This window comes from Chelmon rostratus, chromosome 3, assembly GCF_017976325.1.
Source record: "Chelmon rostratus isolate fCheRos1 chromosome 3, fCheRos1.pri, whole genome shotgun sequence".
Lineage (NCBI taxonomy): Eukaryota > Metazoa > Chordata > Actinopteri > Chaetodontiformes > Chaetodontidae > Chelmon > Chelmon rostratus.
In genome coordinates this window covers 20,870,623-20,892,935 of record NC_055660.1, presented here as the reverse complement: position 1 = coordinate 20,892,935, position 22,313 = coordinate 20,870,623, and the positions used below count along the sequence as shown (strand labels likewise).

Sequence of the window (22,313 nt, the reverse complement as noted above, 5' to 3'; positions counted from 1 at the left end):
AGTTCATGCCCACCACCACTCTGCAATTCTTTATCATTCTGAATCATTAACAATGAGCAAGCAACTAATAAAAAAGTTTCAAAGTTGAATTTCAGTGAAATGAAGATCAACCTTTGTCCTTTTTACCCGCGTAAATCACATTCAACTTCACATGTCCACATGTACACTGAAAGAGCTATTGATCACTGTGATTGTTCCTCCTGTCTATACTTCCTGAAAAGTGACACCTTCCTGGTACAACTACACTGTCAGAGAAGTGGGGCATTCTCCACAGCCCTCGTTCTGTGTAGAGACGCATTTTGAAGTTTGTTTTTTAAGTCGACAGTTTGAGTTAGCCAGATAAACCTTTTTAGACTGAAATCACCTCCTTTTGTTGCCCGGGGCTGTTTTTCATTGCTGAAGCCTCACTTCACAGCCTGTATGGAGAGGAGACACCGTTACAGTGATCCCTAACACTTTCGATGTACTGTATGTGGGGACATGTTAGTGTTGTATTAAGATTGACTAAAATAAATCCAAACCTGTCCTTTAAGCTACATAGAGATCCCCTTCATGTGTGTTTAAAACAAGGTGCCTAAGCACTCAGTGCACAAGCACAATAACATAAAACATTTGATGAGTTATGAACTTTGATACCATTAACTTGGTGAAATCAAAAATGGTGAATCACTTTCAGCACATCAGACACCAACACACGGTATGCACACCTACAAACCGCCGACGGTTCAACTCTGTTCATCAAGCTGCAGGGAATCACAGCCCGCAGCAACTGCATCCTGACATTTTAGATGTCGGAACAACAGAGACTCACATGGCAGGAAGAAGCTTCCCGATCTGATTTTCCTACTTGAATGTAAATACTGCATGAGGACATTCAGGCCTGAGGTCACACCCCAGAGTTGTGCAGTTGTAGCATTTTACACTCAAGACAGTGCAACACCTCTAACTGAAGATATCGCCCCTAATTACTCCAGCTGAGACACGCTTGGCTGCCACCCTCAGAGCAGCAAAGATACAGCTAAATGGCTGACAAAGCATTGTGCTATTTGGCATTCACTGACTACTGTGCATCTTCTTTCTCTTTGTTGTTTTTTTTAAACATCCTTCAGTGCCATACTCTGCTCAAACCCAATCGGTTGAAATGACAAAATATGAAAGAAAACAGCTTTTCCCACAGCCTTGGAGGTGTGTGGCGGCGTGGGCAGGTCAATGTGTGCTCCAGTATTACTGTGGTATGTCCGCAACTTGTAGCCATGCAAGCCAGGACATGACTGCGCTGCAGTTCGGGCTGAAAAGTGGAAGCCCGGGCTGAGGCATAAAAATGTGTTCACTTAGTGACGGAGCACTGGGGGAAGGAAAGAAAGAAAGAAAGATAGAAAGAGGGTGTTTGCATGAGACCCAGCAGAGGAATTTCAGAGTAAAGATGTATCCAATTTGCCATGACTGTATCCTTGATGCTGAAACTGAACACAAGCAACTGCAATGACCTCCACTTTAGCAACAGATGCTTTTAAGTCATTTATTTCCTTGTTTCAGTGTGTTCAAAAGGCACTCTAAATGTATCTGCAGCAGAGTATGATGGGCAACATGTGCAACCTAACAAACATTTTTAGGTAATTTCACAACTTACTACTCAAATTCCACTTGTTTGACAGTGTTGTCTGGAAATCACATCCTGCATTCGCCATATTTTACTGTAAAAGTTCAAATGTGCAAAGAGATTGTAAAAAAACAAATAAATAAAAAAAAACCAGAGAAGCGAAATTTCAACTGCAGGGAAGCCGTCACGTTAGGCATAATGTGTTGAAAGAATGTATATATGTACAATGTATCACTCATTCCCACTGACATCACTACACTCAACATGTTACTCATCCAAAAGGTATCTTGAAGACAATAGTTCTCTCCGTAAATGATTAATTCTTGTATCCTGTTAAGCACACTGAATATCAGCGTGACGACTTTTATCTGATCCATAACCTCTTGTATGATATCAGCCTTTTCTCCGTTTGACTGAGTACATAAACAGAGAGATGAATACCTTTTATTCTGCCACTGAAAGGCGTTCTCCCCCTCCACTTGTTCAGCGTCTGAAAGGGAGCAACATGAGCCACCGCAGTGTGGGAAACACGTCTCCACGCTGTACAAACCCGTCCAACAGGATACAGCGCAGTTAGAAATCCCTTCACTTCTGAATAATCCACAAACCAATCAGCAAACAAAACATGAGTCTGAGCAAAAATGCCCCCCCCCCAACAATCTGAAGGTCAAGCCTCGTCTCAACTACTCAACAGATGCTCAAATTACTGTAACACCAGTAAGAGCAGCTACCTAAAAATCCTGTTGTCTGAAATAAATGCATTTACAGGACACCTATAAACTCAGTGACATTTTTATTTAAAAAGGGTATATAAATGCATAAATTTTTTTCAAAAATGCGAGCAAGTTGATTTTTCACTCATTGACAAGGATTTGAACCCACATTTTGTGATGACTGATTCTATAAATAGTTTTTTTTTAGTGTTTGGTCATCTTTTTGTGGTCAGCTATGGTTTTCCTTTTCATCCTGTTTTATATGAAAGATCCCACATTGTGGGTCGGGTTAATTCTCTGTTAATACTCAGTTTGCGGCATGCAAATCAGACACCTGTCGACCACCACGCTACACTGTGAAAAGACGAGTCAGTGACAGCACTTTGTTCTACAACCTCAGCCATTCATCAACCTGCTTCGTACAGCTGACGGCAGCAGATCCAGCAGGTTGTCCTCTACTACCAGTCCGCTGACAGTGAGCAGGGGACAGTCCCCTATCTCCAGAGGTAGAGATTCCAGACGGTTCCCTTTAATCTCCAGGCGGACCAGCTGGGCCAGGTTGGCCACTCTGGAGCTAAGAGATGGCAGGCAGTTGTTTCCGAGAACCAACGTCTTTAGTCTTTTACAGGAGAACAGCTCCTCTGGCAGCGTCTCTAAAGAGTTGAAAGCAGCAGAGAAGAACTGAAGGCCCTGCAGGATGCCCACCTCAGGGGGGAGAGAGGTGAGCTGGTTGTGGGAGACATCAAGGTGTCTGAGTTTGGTGCAGTAAAACAGCCGAGAGGGAAGCTTTCGTAGCTTGTTCCAGCTAATGTCCAGCGTCTCCAGGGAGTGCAGCTTACTGATATGATCAGGAATGTAAGAGATTTTATTGTGCCACAGTCGGAGGGTCACTAAACGCCGGCAGTGCTGTAAACTCATAATCTCCTCCACAGTGGTGAGTTTGTTTTCCTTCAGGTCCAACTCCTGCAGGTTGTTCAGGCTGAAGACGGCACTCGGGATGCGCTCCAGCTCGCAGCCCACTAACTCCAGCGAGACTATGTTGGTTAACTTCTTCAAGCTGCTAAAAGCTTGGAGCTTGACACCTTCGTTATAGATGCACAACCGCTGCAGTTGCAGCGCAACATCCACTACGCTGGGTGGGATCTTACTGAGGTTGGAGTGGAGAGTGAGTACTCTCAGAGCTCTAAGCTCTCGAAGGGAGTCCAGAGTGGCACCTCTGGACACCTCATTGGTTAAAGGACCATTCAGCTGTAACTCCTCCAGGCCATGCAGGGTGTACATCCACATAGGCACCTCTTCTAAACTCTCAAAAGCTAGACGCAGGACCTTTAAATTTGCCTTGAAGTGGTTCAGGGCAGGCAGCTGGAGCTTGGCGGGGCAGTAGATCAGTGATAACTCTTGAAGAGAGTCTAGCTTTGCCACACCAGCTGGGATGGTGACATTTTTAACCTGCTCCAGTTTGAGGGACTCCAGGTCAGGAATCTCAAAAACTGTGTCGGGGAGTCCCGGCAACATTAACAGGTGCAGCTCCAACCGGTTACTGGTGTTCCTGGCGAGGCGGGTGCGCAGCTTTTTAGCGGTCCACTCATAGTTGAGGTTGAGCTGATGGAGGTGGCTCTCACTGACCTCAGAGAGAAAGACAGCAAATCTTTTAGAGTAAAGAGCATCATATTGGTCCACGAGGTGCAAGAGGAACGCAAAGTCATTCTTAACATCCGGTATGTCATTAATACCTGTCTCCAGTCTGACCTGCTCAAAGGAGTACTCCTTCAGAGGTCTATGAAACAGCCAGTAGAGGGAGTAGATGCACAGAAGTCCATACACTCCCACAAAGCAGATATAGCAGTAGGCAAGCTTGGAGAAAAGATTGGCTTTGTTGTGGTTACAGCAATAGATATCAAAACCAGTCAGCTCAGGAGGAACATAACAGCGCACCACGATCTCAATGTTTGGTACCAACACTGCGGTGTAGATAATGATTAAAAGGAACTTGAAGACTTTCAGTGATGTTTGCAGCACATACATGAGATACAAGAGGTCTGCTTCCTCTACATGAGTTCTGAACTTCTTCACCTTTTCAAACAGAGCTTTGGCCTGCTCTCCTTCCTTCTTGTCCAAGACGGAGGGGGTCGACTGAGGCTCTGGACTTTTCTTCTCTGGATTAGACTTGACAGACGAGGAGCGAAGAAGTAGACCCGTAGTCTCCTCATCCTCTGCTCGTCGATCTGTGGGCTCTTTTGACATGGTGTTCCTCCTCCAACTAACCAGTTTCTCCTCTCCTCTTTCCTCAGAAACCTCACTCAGGGCCCTCGTGGTCCAGGGTGAGTCAAAGCACTTCCCGAGGATCGTAACAAAGAGGTCAATTTTAGAGGACGTCCCAGGGAACTTGAACCAGAAGCTGCTCGCTACCATGAAGATCATAGTGTGGATCACAACGAGGTACGGGAAGAACTTTGCATACCAGTGGACGAACCTCTCATAGCAATAGTAGTTGATAAACACGTACTGGTGGATGTCCAGGTTGTTCTTGCGACCAACCACCTCCCAGATGATGGGGTCCACGGGCTTGATCAGGGTGTGCTGCGACGTCTCGTTCTCCCTGTAGGTCCGGATGTGGCTGCAGTCGATTACTTCAGGCGTCGGGCTGGTGAAGTGGCTGGGGAGGCAAGCAATCTTGTCTTGGGTGAGCTGTGGAAAACAGATGAATGAGAGAATAAATAAGGGGCAGAAAAAGGAAGGGAACAAAAATAATAGGAATATGTGTCAACGTACTTTGCTCCATGCACCAAACAGTAAGTTACTTGGCAAAAAACCATGACAAGACTGCTTAATTGTACCATTCAAGTCAAAGCAATGACAATAAGATCTCCTTGTATTCACCATTAAGGGTAGCGATATGGCCCTAAAATAAAACACAATATATCAGTGTATTTCTTCGATAACTATGTTCTTGACAATATGACAACACATGGAGCACAACTTGCCAAAGATTTGGCGATGCTATGCTAAGCCAGCGTAGGTTGTCTGCTTGGATCAGACCTCACAATAGCTGCTGAGTACTCCTTGTTCTCAATTGGGTGCTCCTGCTTGAGGTGATGAAATAAGTTTTGTAAATTGCCCTCTTTTGTTGTTTCTTCTTGTACTTCTCACATGTTACCATGGTTTGTTACGTACATCTGATCTTCTGTAACCAAACCACATCCACACTTCTGAAATTGCTCCACTTTTTGGAACTAACTCCTCCACCGTGGAGCTGGTAGCAATGTTACTCTCACTTTCAGCCATGTTGCTGTGTATAATCACGATATGGATTTTTTTAGCATATTAAAAGTTATATCCATTTTATCATGAATGATGTGATATGGCAGATGTTTGCCATCTTTAAAACAGTTGTTAAAGAAACAGTTCCACAATAAATTCAAGGAAATGTACAGAAAACCTACTCCAACAGTACTGTATCTTTAATTTAATATTCTTAATTTAATTCTATATTTAACCTGCTATGTACTTGGCTTGACAGGCCTGATGAGTATAATATGTATGATGCAGTCACCAGACCTCAAACCCAATTAATCACTTATGAGAGATTATTGACCCACATCCGTCATGAGGACACCAAATGAGTGAATATCTTTTGAAAGAATTGGAAGTCAATGGGGGCCTCACCCTCACACTTTATTTTGTTTCTTCCTTTAATTTGCCACCCATCTGTATTTTCTATCTGTAAAAATGCTTTTCACAGAAGTGGTGGATTAATACACATTTGGTGCTCTAGTGAGTAGTGACAGCAGCAGGATGGTGTATGTAGGATTGTCTTAAAATAAGTTACGGTGACCATGTTCATTATAATGAAGGAACGTGTCACCCAGTGCAGCAGTGTGGCTTGTTGATGTGTTTTAAATCTACAGTGTCTTTTAAAGTCGGTGGCACAAAAGAATGTGATGAATTTATTGTTGTTTTTAATAGGAAAAACAGGAAAAAAGTTATTTCACCAGAGGTTTTAGAAGTTACCCCACTCCAGCCTTTTTTCAGTGTAGCCTCTATGTTTTCTGTGAGCAAGAGTTACACCTCTGATCCTGTCGTGGTTTAGACAAGACACCTAAGGGTCCAATTTACTGGTCTCGTCTTAGACGTTTCCTCTGTGTCTGTCTCACTAAAGTTACACTAATCAGTAGAATGGACTGTCTCCACTATTGCTCTTAAATAAAGCAACACAGACAACTTTCTTGCTGTACACCGTGCTAACGAAACAAGGAAATCAGTCACAGAACTTGGAAGCTATCATCACTGATACACATTATACATTTCTTTTCTTTCCTTCTGTGCTATTTTAACATGACACAGAAATGATAATCAGGTGCTGAGAGACACATTAAGCAGCAAGTTAGTGATCTGAATCTGCAGTAAGTGGGTCAGGGGAGGCAAGTTAGTTCGGTTACACTGTCTGTGTTTCTGTCTGACATGGAGGTCTCATAGTGCAGGAGTTGCTGCGGCATTAGACAGAGACAGAACAAAATACCACTCAAAGTCATTCTGAAACAAGAGATACAAATGATGCAGATGTTTTCGCCTCATCAGGCAGGTAAGGGTACACTCGGTTAGTAATAATTATGTTTCTAAATCTGTTTCCACCCATAGGCTACCATTTAAGGATTTAAGAGCTTATGATCACAAAGTGGCTGGTTTGTTGGTGCCTCACCTGTAAGGTGCACCCAAAGACTCCAATCATAAGCATAGCAATGCACAGGTACTCTGAGAAAACATCCCACCACGGTTTGAGGACGCGAAACTTTGAGTTCTGCTCTGTGCCGAGGTTTCTGAATTCACCCACTGGGATCATCCTGGCTGCTGCTCCACACTGATGAAAGAGAAGAGAGACTGTGAACGCTGAGGCTAAAATGGGCTTTCAACACAGTGCAGTCTCTGGAGAACATCTTGTCAAAGGTTTTAAAGTTATATGACACAAAAAGGACAGAATATACAGTGCTGTTTGGTTTCGTCATGTAGAGGCTAACTACAGGCTTTGGGTATCTATTGCCTTGCATGAATGAATGAATCAACAGTCTGCCTCTTCCCTGTAGGTGGATTCAAAGTGGATAAACTAGTTTGACAACATCTGACAACCACCAAAAGTGACTCTGCTTTAGTGAGGGCTGAGGCATGTTTTCCTCATAGCAAGTTCTGAGGCAAAAAACAAATGTAACAAGCACTCAAGCCTTATTATATCACCACTACACGTTTAATGTATGGACTGTTACAAGGTGACAATTAACACTAAGAAACAAACCACTGCAGCAGGCCAAAACAAATTGTTTGCTGGATTTTAATCGTCTTTCCAAACAGTGATATTTGTTTTTTGATTAAAAGCGACGTTTTAATGACTCATCATCAAAGGTCCTTGACTCCGTAACTGCGAAATCACACAAATCTGTGTCAGTGTCACATGGTACATAAATCAAATTCCACCAACTTTTATCGCTTCAAAATAGTTTCAGTGTGCCCCTGAAGTATGCGCATACGCAGTGCAGTACACAATGAGTCGTATTCAGCTTTAACCAGGTGAGTTTTACTTACCTGCGCCCGAAGAGGATCCACTGGTGTCCGGTGGGACTCGTGAGCCCGTTTTCATCGTTGAAATCGAGCGCACCGGTGTCAAGTTAGCAACAAACAACACATAACATCCGGGCAGGATTTTCAAAATAAACCCATCATCAACAAGCCAGTTCAACACATTTGAGCGCCAACTTTACAAACATTAAATAAAGAAGCGTCCTACTGTAAGCTGTGGGGACTCGAGTACATTAATGAATATTTAATCACCTAATCTTCTCACAGACATTATACCTAGGTGCAACGTTGCTGGTTTAATGCTTTCACTTTGCTGTCCTTCAAAAACTATAAATACACACTTTGTTACAAAATCTGCCTTTTTCCTTCGTATTTTATTCAATTTTCACTACCATTTCAATTTCTCTTTTTTATTAGCCTCTCTTATTTTATCTCATAAGACTTTATTAATCCCCAGCCAGAGAAATTCATGTTAAATAGGTAATATTGTACTATTGTACGTTATGATAAAAATCCACAGAGAATCTGATGGTTGGGGCATCTAAAATATCAATGTTTTGCCACATGGATTGTGTTGCCTCCTCAGTCTCGGACCATATGTCTAGAACATAAATTGACTTGTGTAAAATATTTAATGAAAAGCATCCATTTGAAACATACTGAAAGACACATTTTCCTATTGAGCACAGTTACCATAATGGCTCAAACATTTTTTCTTTTTTACTCAAAGGCCCTTCCTTTGTGAAGGGCTGCTGTGGTCTATGTTTGACAGGATTGTCTTGATCCACCTGGAAGCCCACATAATCAGGGAAGTTTTCCTCTTGGATAATATAATGATGGACCATCTCATCCACCTGCCAGGTTTAGCAAGGAAATGAGACGTGTTGGCAGCAGTCACAGGCGGTCGATTAATGGCGCACTGGCCACAAGTTTAGACTCACTGGAAGACAAAATAAAAGCCACAGAAAAAAATGACTCTGCCTATCGGTGCCTATGGTCAAACAGAAATTGGTATCAGTGACTTGTTTGTGTTAAATATGGTGGTAAGTGAACAGGTAAAGTTTTGTTCATTATAAAAGAGCTTTATCGCCCTCCAGTGGCCTCTGCTGCTGCTGCATGACCACAATGTCTTGACAGGGACGACATGAGTGACCAGCTACATAAAAACAACAAGATGTCCACAGATCAGAACAAACAAAACATTACATGACTCCAGCAGTACAATAAACATATATTTTACTTTACAATGTATTATTGTACAGGCTGGAAAAAAATAAAAACCTTAAATACTTAAATTTCCATTCCAACTACTGATGGACAGGAAAAAAAAGTCCCTTTCAAAGTGAAGCAAATTTTTACAAACATCCAAAATTAGCATTAACAGGCATTCCTACTTAGTTACAATGCATGCTAGTTATTCAAAAACACAACACCAGAGTCCAATTCAATACAAAGCTGATGTCAGTTTAGAGGAACGAGAAAACCAAAAGGATCTGAACAAATAAATAAAAAAAGTGAGCTCTGAAATTCTGTACAAGACTTCTTAGAGTATCAATGTACAAAACATCACTTAAAAACCTTTGTAGCTTAAATTGCTGTTACAAATACACTTCTTTAAGCAAGTTTTTTGTCATTAGCATACGATATCTGAACACTAATGCACAAACATGGTCTCTTCTGTTTCTGAGGTCTGGTGGACGTGAAAGCCACAAAGTCAACTGTAAGGGGAGGTTTTCAACTGGGTCAGTAATTAGTGTTTTTATAAAAACACATTCAGTGAGATGTTTGAATCCACGTTTTTTTTAAATGCTACAGTATTCTCTTTGCTCTAAAAACAGTTAAAACCTGTTTCTTCATTCTCTTGGCACACATACGAGTCAGACCGGAGCAGACTCTCTGGTAGCTTTACAAGAGGCGACGCTCAACAATCTGCCTACACCATTTCCAAACGTTTCACATTTAACGGACCAACCAGTGGCTATTAGTGAAAAGACACATCTGTTACTATGCAGTTACTGTGAAGTTCTGCTTCTCTTCTACCAGCGCTTGGATTTGAGACTGGGTCTCATGCAAAAACCCAATCATCTGAAGAGTGTAAATGCCAAGTCGATGTATTGATTGATGAGAATTTGTGGCAGCCTGCAGGGGTGTCAGGGGTGGTCCAGGCCTGAGTCATGCACAGGTACGCTGATTTTCTCTACAGGGGAGAAACACTTCTTTGAAGAAATCAACCTAATTTGAATGAATTAATGCAAAATGAATATTCTGCACACTGTATTAGTGTGATTTGCATCATGGCATGCCAATTTACTCCCTTTCTTTTTATCCTTGAGATTTTATGGCCATATTTTGGAAGACAGTTTATATAATTCAGCAGTTGCTTGGAAAACACACATCAGGGTCTTGCAGGCGAACACCCTCCGTTGTAACACCCAACAGTGTAAACATCATATATTCTCACGTCCGTCTCCCAGAGTGCGGTGCTCCATTGACTGCAGCATCTCGTTTTAGAGACTACTTTGCTTTTGGATTCTGATTCCATATCAAACCATTTTGGCTCCACTAATACGACTACAGACACTTCTAAAATTGTTATTTGATCATCTGCTAATTTCTAACATCAGGACTTCAGGTTCCACAGTGTGAAATTCTTTTTGTTTTACTCTTCAGTGATGTGTTAATGAATGAAACTTGCCTACAAACGGAGTGGAACAAGTAGCTTTATATAGCAATTTGGGTGCGTTGATTATCATGAGTGTGTTGTCAGGAGAGTTTTCTGAATCTGACTTGGAACATGTACAAGGTTTAGGTTGAAAAAGGTTCTTGCATGAGGCCCATTGTCATGTTTAAGCTTCATCTTGTGGCTGTCTGGGTTCACTTGATCATTTCTACACACCACAGTGACTCTGTCCGTCTTTCCATCAAAGCACCTCAAGACAATATACTGATGACAGTAATGCCCACAGGCATTGTTAATGGCACTTTGAACTCTACTGCCTATGCTGACAAAAGCTACTTTTTGTCTTTTTCTTTTTTACAAAATGAGTTTATTTGATTTTTTTCCTCCCCTTTGATTCAACTTTTGCATGGGCTGCTCTTGGAGTGCAAAGAGCCCCTGATGACTCTTTGAGTTAGTAAATGGCCCTTGTTATGCAGCCCTTTCCTCCCATGGCTCAAACCTGGGAGATGATGACTTTGGATATCAAATCTAAACACAATTTACCATAAACAAATGAGTCAAATTTCAGGTCTTGAAAACTTGACTGTAGGATCTGGGGTCATACTTTATGTTGGATGGTCCGATGCAGATACACCGCACTTCTAAAATTAAGTGTTACTGACTTTGTTTTTTTAATTATTCATATCAAGTGCGATCTCTAGACTCAGTGAGGCAGCATGTGTTGTTTCAGCTCGCCTGTCTCTAATCAGTTTTGAGGGTCTTTATTTTGATATGGGAAGACAGAATGGAGTTCGGGTGCTCGTCTGTGTATGTGCGTGTGTGACAGGGTCTAGGGATGAGCCTCATGTGCCTATGCCGAAGGGCCCGCCGTGCCGCTGATTGTGGTGACAGCCAAACCCGGAGTTGGCTGGTGACGCAACACCATTCTCCCTCTCAGACTTCTGACACTGTGGCAGTTCTTTCTGGCATGGCTCCATGGTAACGGCCACACCCACGCCGCTCCGCCCTGATGTCATGTGCGTCACCTCCGCCCAGGTGTCCTTCTCAGGGTCATAGCATTCCACGCTGTCCAGGAAGGTGTTGCCATCGTAACCTCCTGAAAACATAACATTTTGTTCCATGAATATAGTTATGTTCAATTAATGCCCCACTGATTTAGCAGCGCACACTCCTGTAAGATTGTCTCTAGATATGACTGACTGTAGATACGTTAGATAACATACTATCATTAGTTAGCTGGCAAATGTGGTCAGTTTATAAGACTAAAATGTGCCTGCAGCACAAACAAACCAAACACGTTCCAGTGGCCATGATTGCAAATGTAATGACATAGAGTGCAATTTATAAATTGCTTTGGTTTGGTACTTTTACTGTCGACAGGTAGTTTCCAGTTACACTACAACTCACCCATTACATAGATGCGTCCATGTAATGCAGTGACTCCCAGAGCACTGCGTCGGTGCCTCATGGAGGCAGCAAAGCTCCACGTATCAGTCTCCACATCATAGCGCTCCACTGTGTTCAGCTGGTTAGTGCCATCGTAGCCGCCCATCACAAAGATGTGATTCCCCAGTGAGCACACACCTAAGAAAGGTCAAAAGTCAGTTTATGTAAGTGTTAGATTACTTTATCTGAATATGAGCACAAAGCAGACACGGCTTTCCAAAAAGATATGGAGTAGCCAGCCAATAGCTGCCTAGGGGTTTTTCCTCATACTTTGACAACATTGCCTGTTTTTATGTGTTTAGAGCTTTTAAGCGTCAAGTTGCTGCCACCAGCAGCCGTCTAATGAGCATGTCACCTGTCTGTGCAATAAATGCAATTCTTCACGTGTTTTGTCTTGAATTACTTTGCTAATATTTGTCAAACACTGCAGACGACACTCCGCTGTCTAGTCGACAGGATACAGCCTCTCAGCTGAACACTCACACACGTTCATGTAGAGCATGTGCGGGCTGATACAGGCAGGTGGGCACGTTTCCCTATCATTATGCTCGCGTCATTCTGAAGCGGAGGCTAGTGGTCGGAAAATGTACACACACAGTGAATCGCAAATTGTTAATCGAGACTATTTTATTAGAATTCTAAATTAATATAATAAAGCAGCTGGCTGGCTCATTGGCCACCAGCTGTCGCTTATGGAAACCTCTGAGTTAAATCTTGCAAGCATAGGCCAGCGTTTGCAAAACTCCTGGTGAGTTTATGTACTTGATGAAGTTTAAATGTGAAAAATGTGAAAGGGTGTGTAACAATATTCTACAGAACGGTAAAAGATTAACCTGTCAACTGTATCAGTACTTTTTTTATGGTTAAAAACTAGTCAAAAAGAACTCTGATACAATTTAGAGCTCAGTGTTATGCAAAAATGTTTGATTCCAGAATTGATACCTTGACTTCGATACCGATTCCCGAATGACTGTAGTGTCTGGTCTGCCTAATCCAGTAATATTTGTGGTACTGGAAAATAGCAGAGTGAGACCTCTTCTCTATGCTAAGTGGCAGCTAGCTCTCATTTAACCTGTCGGTCTTTTAGCTACACCATGTTTGTTCAGTAACGTCTGCACCAGGTTATCCATCCCCTCACTGGAGAGGAGAGGATGCGCAGCTGGATGATGTGAACGGACGGATAGTATTGAAGCAACTCAGTCAGTGCCTTAAATGTATTGAACTTTGGTATCCAGCCCTAATATAAATATCCATCACAGACATGCTGACACTGTAAAAAATGTATTTTTCATTATTGTGACTCAGTAAGAGATGAATTTTGCTTGATATTGCGAGCTTGGTATGATCAATACAACTGTTTTTCTTCTTGGCTGGTTTTAAGACTTACTGGACAGCTTTGTACAACACATGCTGGAGTCAAGCCAGTAACAGAGGACGAACCTTGCATATACCTTTTACAAACAGGGATGGAAACTTGCATGGCCAGTTGAGGTTTTCATTACAAAGCAGCTTTCTTCCCCTTTCTTACCTGCTCCAGAGCGCACAGTGTTCATGGGGGCCATGGTCTTCCACTCATCCCTTTCAGGGTTGTAGCACTCACAGGAGCTGAGCCGATTGGCCCCGTCGAACCCGCCCACAGCGTAAAGCAGCCGGTTGATGACCGCAACACCCACACCGATTCGCCGTGTCAACATGGGGGCTACCAGCTGCCACTGGTCCCTTTCTGGATCATACCTGCAGAGCAGGAAAAACACATATTGATTAGTTTCATTGTTAGTACTCTTTTTCTGAGATTTACTTGCACATTTGTTCCGCATTTAGAAATTGACATTCCCTACGCTCTGCTAACCTGTGTCACTGCCAGCCCAATGAGGGTTGCAGACAGGAACATCCTTCCTCTGTGACACATTGAGACGCCAACTGCCTCGTTTCACCTGACACCAAGAGGGTGTAGTACACGGGAGGTTCACACCCAACCAACAAGAAGACCTTGTCTCCCAACTGCAAACGCTGCTATTTTTGTTTGCTGGGATGCACAACCAAACCAGAGGTCCTGTGCCTGGACACTGAACCCTGTGTCTTTGTTGCACAGGTGCATTTGGGTCAACGGTGATTCTACTTCATTAAGTCACATCAGTCATTGCATTCAGGCAGGTTAAGCAAGCCTGGTTAAAATTTGCTGTCACTGTTACTTGGGTAAATCTTCAACTGTGGCTTACGTCAAGTTACATAATTGAATGTATAACAGACAATCTTTCAGGTTAGAGATTGTGCCACAGGTGAGGTCCCTGTCTGGGTTTGAGACATGCCTACACAGCAGAACACATACATTAAACACTTGATGGTGGGACATGGTCATTAAAATGTATGAGATTGCTGACTCACTGGCCAGGCCAACTGCAGAGAAAAAGATAAACAAACCAAACAAATTTTCCACTTGTGACTTATAAACTGTCAAAGGGAAGCTAACACAAGGTTTTCTTTGGCATATGACAGCTAAAGGTTTTTTTTTTTATTATTTAAGAACAAAGTTTGCTGTGTTAGTTTTAGCCATCACAAAATTTTCTTTTTAGTTTAATAACCCCCCCCCCATCCAAATTTCCCTGTCAATTAAAGCTTCCTCATTGAAGCTTTTCAGGAACTAAAAATGTGCTACAGGAAGTGGAACAAACCAGTTAATTTCCAGGAAGTTACCCGATTCCTGCTCTCGGGCATTCATCGACTACAATAAACAGATCAGAGCATTAGCTGGACTTTAGTCACACATCACATTGCTTATTTATTACTGAACCAATACACTAACCAAAACCACAGAAGCACAGGCATAATGATGGTCAAATAAATCTAAATTCAATGGGCCTTTAAAACAACCAGGCAGAAATAAAAGCACACCTGCAGCACACTGGCAGTGGTTGTAGAGAGACCTGTTGCTACTTAAAATAAGGCCGGTGTTGTATATTTCTTTTTTTATCAACGATAAATAAGGCTGTGGCCATACTGACTATACTTGTTATTAGAATAAATTCAGCATCGGTTTAGGGCTCTTCAGGGGAATTATTTGAAATAATAAAGAATTTAATATATCGCCAGCCTATTCCATTAAAAGCTCCATTTGCTTACCTTTCAACACTATTGTGATGAATGCACCCATGAGATCCACCAACTGCATATATCATTCCATCGATGACACCAACTCCAATTCGGTTCCTGGGTACGCTCATTGGCGCACACGGCAGCCAGCAGTTGTTCATGGGATTGTAGCAGTCCAGTGCATTTGAGTCCATGTTGCCATCCGGTGCGTTGTTTCTTCCACCGACAGCGTAGAAAAGCCCGCTGATCACACAGGCTGCGAGGCCACTGCGGGGTACCTGCAGGTCAGCCAGCCTCAGCCAGGATCCTGTGCAGGGATTATACGCCTCCAGGTAGCTGAGAGACTGACGGAAATAACCCCCTGCTGTGTAGATGAGCTGCGGCACCTTGGGTGTTCGGCAAGAGATGACTTTGGTGGGTTTGTGGAGGGTGAGGTCCTGGAAGATCTGGGCCAGGTAGTCTTTACACTGGGGGTCCCAGTCCAGAGACTGGAGCTGGGCCTGCAGGAAGTTGGGGGTGAGGGAATGGCAGCGGACAGCCTGGAGTAAGGCCTGGACGTACGGCCGCCGGTTCTCCCGGTCGTAGCGAACCCAGGCCACACATGCCTGAAAGACTTCGGACTCACAGCGCACATTGAGCTCATCGCGGCTGATGAGGGTGACCAGCTGGCAGTGGGACAAGTTGAAGAACTCCTCCTGGGTCGCCACCTAGGGACAGGAGTAAGGGCGAAAACTTTTAAAAACATTTTATAATACATAGTGCTGAGCTCGGATCTATTCAAAATCGAGAAGGAATCCAAAGAAATGCATACTCAAGTGTCTATTAGTCATGAAAATATACAGAAAAAACTGGAATTCCAAGTAGATTCCAGTTCAAGGTTACAAGAATTGATAAGCATCAATGACTACTCTCATGAATATTTTCTCAATTATTCGGTTGATGGTTTACGTTGAACTTATCGGCAGGGATCAAAATCTTGTGCCGTTTCCTTTCTTCTGTGCTGCACTGTACTCTTATCTTTTGCAGTTAGGTGCTGTATGCTCCAACCACAGGTTAACCCTTATGCTGACTCACAGCGTGCATTCATGACATTAATCACACCAGTGCACGGGCCAGTTGCTAGCATTTCTGAAAGGCAATGAAAAAAACATCTTAAACCCCCCAAAACAGTCCATGATAACAGAGAAAACAGTTGAGGTTTCATTAGAAACTCAGCTCCAGCTTTACCTGGCTGAAGTTCATGTAGATGTATTCGCGGGCCTTCTGGTGGAGCTCTGTGCAGCCAATCTGCTCAGCGAAGTTGGCGATGCCGATGGCGTTGCTCGGGTCGAGCTGCTGGACGAGGAAATCGCAGCAGGCCTTGACCACGCTGTCTATCTGGTACATGACAGCGCCGTTCATCACGTGAATCACACACTTCTCCCCTACGGAGATGCTGGCCGTGTAGGCAAACTCTATCAGTCGGTCCATAACCTGAACGAGCGAGGAAGAAAGATCAGGGGAAAGGGTGAGGTAGAGAAGAGGTAGAGAAGAGGGAGAGGGTTGGGATAAGACAGAACAGTGTACAGAAGGGGAAGTTAATGGGAGAAAAAATGGAGGAAAAATAAGAATCTGGTGCTATTTATTTGTGCGCCTATTCATTTCTAACTGGGACAGACAGATTGGCTCGTAAGCTAACAAGAGGCTGATAGTTTATCTACGTGTTTATCTGCATGAGCTGAGTAAACATCCAGGTAAGTAAAAGAGGTCAAACTAAGCGGATTCTATTTACTGCACGTTTTCACTGTGTATACTTAAGCTGCACGGAGCGAGAGCTTAGCTGACATGTGATCTCTTTTTTTGTAATTCTCATATTTGTAACATTAAAACCCGCTTCTAATGCTGCCGTGGCAAGAGGCTGAAGCTTTTAATTTAAGCAGTGGTTTGTGCTAGAACAACTGTTGTTCCATCCCTGTTTAGCCCTATAAAATATCTTGTTGCCTACTAATGTCAGACAAGTAGAAATGCACCATTATAATCATGACTCTGAGGTTAGACATAAAACCTTTGAGACGGTCAAAAGTCCAATTACCTTTACTGTGATGAAACGCTGGATCATGTTTGATGCTCTGTGAGCGAGATGGTGTCTCAAATCAAATAAAGCAAACATTCCTGTCAAGAAAAGATGAGATCTGACTCACTCTGGGGTGGATCCCCTCGATGGGCACCAACTCCATCCCGCACTCCTTCAGGCCGTTGGTGAACATGGCCCTGAACACCGGGGACGAGGAGGCCAACACCACCTTGTGAGCCACAAAGTCCACAGCCTCCAGGTCTTTGTAGCGCACCCGCAGCGTGACGTCGCACAGCTGGCGCTCCAGACGCAGCTCGTTCATGATGGCGAAGGCGGCCGACGTGTGGCTCTCCAGCGTGTAGCTGAAGACGCGGTGGCCGTTGCGCGTGGACGGGGTCACCAGCGCTTTGCATTCTGTCAGGCACTCTGTCATTTCCTACCCGTTCTCCTCCTCCTTTACTCTCTTTCTCAAGAACAGTGGGCGGTGTTATGGGGCATCCTTGCACCAGGCGCAGGCATCGGTAAAATAAGAGTTTGAAATGAAAGTTGCCAGACGGCTTATCAGAAAGCTGCAGGCTCCCTTTGGGTTTTGTTTGTGCGGAACAATTCACCTTTAAGTCTGATTTATGCGAACATGAGGATTTCCTTGCTCTGTTCAATGCTTGAGTCCAGCCATTCTGCTCATTATGGCATTACTAGAGACTTCTATATGAGCTGCCAGTCACGGCTGGTCGCACTACTACATCTTGCAGCTCCAACATGATCAAAATGTCTTGAGTTTGGGATTCCTCTGGCTTTGTCGTAGGGTTAACTTTGTAGAACAGACTGAGAGAACAGTATCAGTAAAAACTAAACAAGCAAAAGACCCTCAGTTCAACTGTTTGTGTTGTCAACAGAGGTATTGGGGGACCTACAGAGACCTGTCAATCAGGCCTGAAAAGGAAACTGTCTCTTGTCTAAAGGATCATCTTTTTGAGGTGTTACAAATTAACCTAAATGCCAATGAGATTCACCACTGAGACAGGTCAGTCATGCATACTGATGATTCTAGAGAGAAAAAGTCAGACTTACTGCTTAATTTTGGAGAGGTAATAATTAAAGCTCATTTCAGAGGGCTACACTTGTGCTGAGAGCTGCAGACACAGATAGATGAGGCAGTAGAAGGCTTGTTGACTCTGAAGGGAGCGGGCGGGTGGGAGAACCAGGGTCGAGTGCCAAAAGTGTCATAAGCGTAACTTGGAGCCCTTGGGAAGGGGGGGCCGGGGGGTGGTTCAGTGGCTTTCTCCGAAGACGCCTTCCTCGAGGTCGCCAGGCTAAGGAATTTGTTTGAACGGCTGTGTTTGCCAGAGGCTCAGCTGACAACTGGAGAATGAAAGATGACAGAGACAGTGAACACGCATGTATACAGTGGTCACGTACTTTACTAAGCAGAACTGTGACTAACAATTAAGTTCATTGTCGATTAAACTGACAATTAATCTGAGTTATTTTCATGAATCAATTAATCGTGTTGTCTATAAAATGCCATAAAATTGTGAATTCATATTCATATCTCGGAGCTCAGAGAGACATATTCAAATTGCTTCTTTTATCCAACCAACAGCCCAAAACACAAAGACTATTCATATCCTATCATAAATGACAAGAGAAGCAGCAAATCCACAACTTCAAGAAGCTGGAACCAGCACACATTTGACACTTTTGCTTGGAAAATGACTGAAACGATGAATCGCTTCTTAAAACTGTTTATAAGCGATTATTTTTCTTCTTAATTAATGGACTCATCACTGCAGCTCTATTACTAAGTAACTAAAACTATTTTTAACAGAGTTTATAACTCCTGCTGGCTGCTGACAGACACATTGTCTTACGTAACAAGTGACTCAGCACCAGTCACTATCTATCAACCTACACAGCAAAAGTTTAGCTATGCAAAGAGACTCTGTGTTCTCTGTCACCATGCCTTTCACACCCATGGTGGACTCCTCCTAGTGCAGTTCAGTGGGGTCAAGGCCTCCTCCCTTTCATCATGACTGTCACCAAAGCTTGTTTCATCTTTGGTTATAGGTGTCGCTGATAAGAAGATTCAATCTCACCTTCCCCAGCATGTGACAAGAAGCTAAACAAATTTGCTACTTCCACATCTAAAGATAAGACTGAATTACGAGCGCCACACCACTAAAGAGACTTCCAATATTAGCAACGGTGGACAAATAAGAAATGTGAACGCGAGCAAGTGTGCAAGGAAAAGCGAGGGAGTAACGTCTGTTTTGTAGGACGGTGGAGTGACTTAAATCAGGCTTGAATTTAGCTGGAACAGAGGGGACGTTTGTGCAAGGGCCAACAACATCCAAGCTCACCGTTACTCACAGCATGAGCGAGCGTGTGCGTTCGCAAGCATGCAGCAATTTAAACACAATTTGGCCAAAAATAATCTTTCAATGAGATTCAAAGGCAACTTTTCTTTTAGATATTAAGGAATCTCAAGAAACCCACTGCAGGAGACGATAAAATAAGCAGCTACGAGGTAGCCATGCAGACTGGTTTTGGGAAGAAGTGGGCTCTGATCCACACTGGCTCTGTTGCAGACCTTTAAAATGACCTACAGGGATACTGCAAAAAAAATAATGCTTTTCTGTCAATCGAACTTTTTCTTTTCAGAATACGAACTGCTTGTAACAGTGACATACAGCACAAAGAGCCGTCAACAGTCGCTAATTGTTTGCCTGATGTTCTCTGATCAAGAAGAGTCAGAGTTAGTCAGCAACAATGTGAGTTCAGACTTACATAACAAAGCACACAGACAAACGCACACAGCAATCATTACCTGAAGTGATGATACACCGTGCACAGGCCAGGTTATAAGGCCGTGCTGCTTCTAATTGTGCAACTAGGTTATTGTGTCCTGCTCTTTAATCAGTTAAGGTGACGCAAACAACATACCAACTTATCATGTGTGGACACTTCATAGGCATAAGTGCAGTCAGTCAGCAGTTAATCCCACTGTAATATGAAACACACTGCGATTCAGATTTACGGCTGTGTTTTTCTCTCTCCAGGTTTCTGGAGGAAATAGTTTCACTGGAGAGCATATTGCTCAACTCGCTCGCTCTCCAAGACAGACAGAAACTGCTCGCTGACAACAGGCTGCCTGAGTCTACGTCTGGGCCTGCTCCATGTCTCTGTCTTCCTGCACTTCATGTACACAGTAGCAGTTTCAGGCATGACATTAAAGGCTGGTGTTCTTCAGAACAAGAGCATGTGATCCCATTTCTTCGTGCTAAATTGAACAAACAAGCGCTGCAGCACATGCTAGTGTGTCTGGGTCCAAACTATCCCAATATATCTTAAATACAGCTCCATTAGGGATTAAATGATAAGTCGATTTAACACCGGCAGAAAATTAGTCTATAGTCGTTTTATTGTTTAAATCACTTTGCAAGCAAAATCTGCTGGTTTCAGTTTGTCGATTGTGAAAGCCACCTTCCTTTGTCTTGTATGATAGTACATTGACTTTCTTTGGGATTTGGAGGTTGTTTTTTGGCCAAAATAAGATACCTGAAAGCATCACCTTGGACTCCTGGGCATTTGTGAATTCTGACGAGCAATGACAAGTGACAACTTTCATTATCAATTTATCTGCAGATTAGTTTCCTCTATCAGTTGAAAAACGCCCGTCACATTTTCCTAAAATCCAGGGTGATCTTCAGGTGTCTTTTTTTGTCTGATCAACAGCCCAAAATAATGTACAATTTAAATGATATACAATAATATATTAAAGCGAAAAGCAGAAATTCTTCAGAATTATAAGGTTGAATAGGAAATAGACAATATTTTGCATTTTTACTTGCAACATGACTTTAATGATTGGTGGATATATCGTTGCCAGTCTTTTCCTGTGGCCAATCAACTACTTGTTCAAGCTCTACAAAAGGCTGATGCTTAATTGAGGAATTGATCAGCAGCAAATGGGAATAATTCTCAATTAAAGACCTAAACTTTAGACAAATTTAGATGTAATGAGTTTAGTAGCAACATCAATGTGGACAGTGAAACCTAGGAACCAAACAGACACTCAGTGTTGAGGGATGGTGTTCAGGGACTTTCTGTCACATCTCCAAGGACCCCCGGTAGATCCCTGCACCCCACCACACTTCAGGCCTGCAATCCTTGGATGCCATTCAGTAGGGATTGCACAACAACTTGTGCGATTCCCACTTAAAAAGTTGAGATGTTTACATGAGCGCCACGAACAAATGCGGCTGTTTAACGTGCTTCATATGTATTTTGGCTCAGGAGCTTTCCTCGGTGACTCATCCTGAACTCCTCACCGAGCAAACAGTGGAACTGGCTATACCAAAACACGACCCAGAAGTGAGGCCAGTCCTTACATAAACCCAGACGGAAATTGGATTTCCGCGCCTTCTCCTTAACATTAAACAGCTTTCACACAAAGCGCCGTTTCCGTCCCGGTGCGAACACGAACGACCATCGTTTCTGCGCTTGTTTGAATCAAAATAATCCACGGCGCTGGCATGCACCGAAAATAACGCAGGTGAAGCAGAAACGCTACAATCCGGTTTGGTCAGAGACGAAAGTGAACTGAACATAGCCCTGACAAACTGCCGAAGACACCATGAATTACAAGTTAAAACGTTTCGGAAACAGAGCTGACAGCAAAATAAGCTCCTAATAATAGACAGTAGCGTAACGGTTGTGAGCCGATCCGAGCACAAAGATGCTAACAAAGCGGCAATTTACCGTATCCACATTCCTTCAGCTAGCTCCCTCCTCCCTCTCCAATCTACCCACATTACACTTCGTATTAATCACAGCTGATAAAACGTATGTGTAATAAAAGAAACTCACGTAGTCTAGTTCAATTCCTCCATCGCGGTCTGCCGAGCTGTGCGCCACATAGGAAGGAGGAGGGGGGAAGCTGTAACTCACCGTGACTAAGCATTGTACCGGCCTCCTCTCGCTTTCATAATAAGAGCCAGCCGCCACAGCGCGGGACCCGCCTCCATTGACGAGTAATGGCAGTGAAATACTCACCGAGGGACGGGGCTTTTATTATGAAAGAGTCCTCGGAGTGAAAGAGAAGCGAGACCAATTGATGGCAAGGTGCCAAAAACTGTAGCTTTAATGTCAATCAAATCTGTT

General features: G+C 43.3%; 2 protein-coding genes across 2 annotated transcripts; both read right to left on the bottom strand.

Moving 5' to 3' along the window:
- Positions 1-1,806: 1,806 nt before the first annotated feature.
- si:zfos-323e3.4 (volume-regulated anion channel subunit LRRC8C) lies at positions 1,807-7,955 on the bottom strand. Its single transcript, XM_041965584.1, has 3 exons — positions 7,888-7,955; positions 7,013-7,171; positions 1,807-5,001 (listed from the first exon to the last, which is right to left on the bottom strand). Exons 2-3 carry the CDS (start codon positions 7,151-7,153, stop codon positions 2,710-2,712), a joined length of 2,433 nt encoding a protein of 810 aa, XP_041821518.1. The 5' UTR covers positions 7,154-7,171; positions 7,888-7,955; the 3' UTR covers positions 1,807-2,709.
- Positions 7,956-9,088: 1,133 nt separating this feature from the next.
- Positions 9,089-22,067, bottom strand: keap1b (kelch-like ECH-associated protein 1b). The gene is made up of 7 exons (XM_041965595.1): positions 22,020-22,067; positions 17,278-18,512; positions 16,325-16,570; positions 15,128-15,804; positions 13,536-13,741; positions 11,969-12,145; positions 9,089-11,657 (listed from the first exon to the last, which is right to left on the bottom strand). Exons 2-7 carry the CDS (start codon positions 17,581-17,583, stop codon positions 11,404-11,406), a joined length of 1,866 nt encoding a protein of 621 aa, XP_041821529.1. The 5' UTR covers positions 17,584-18,512; positions 22,020-22,067; the 3' UTR covers positions 9,089-11,403.
- Between the last annotated feature and the right edge of the window lie 246 nt (positions 22,068-22,313).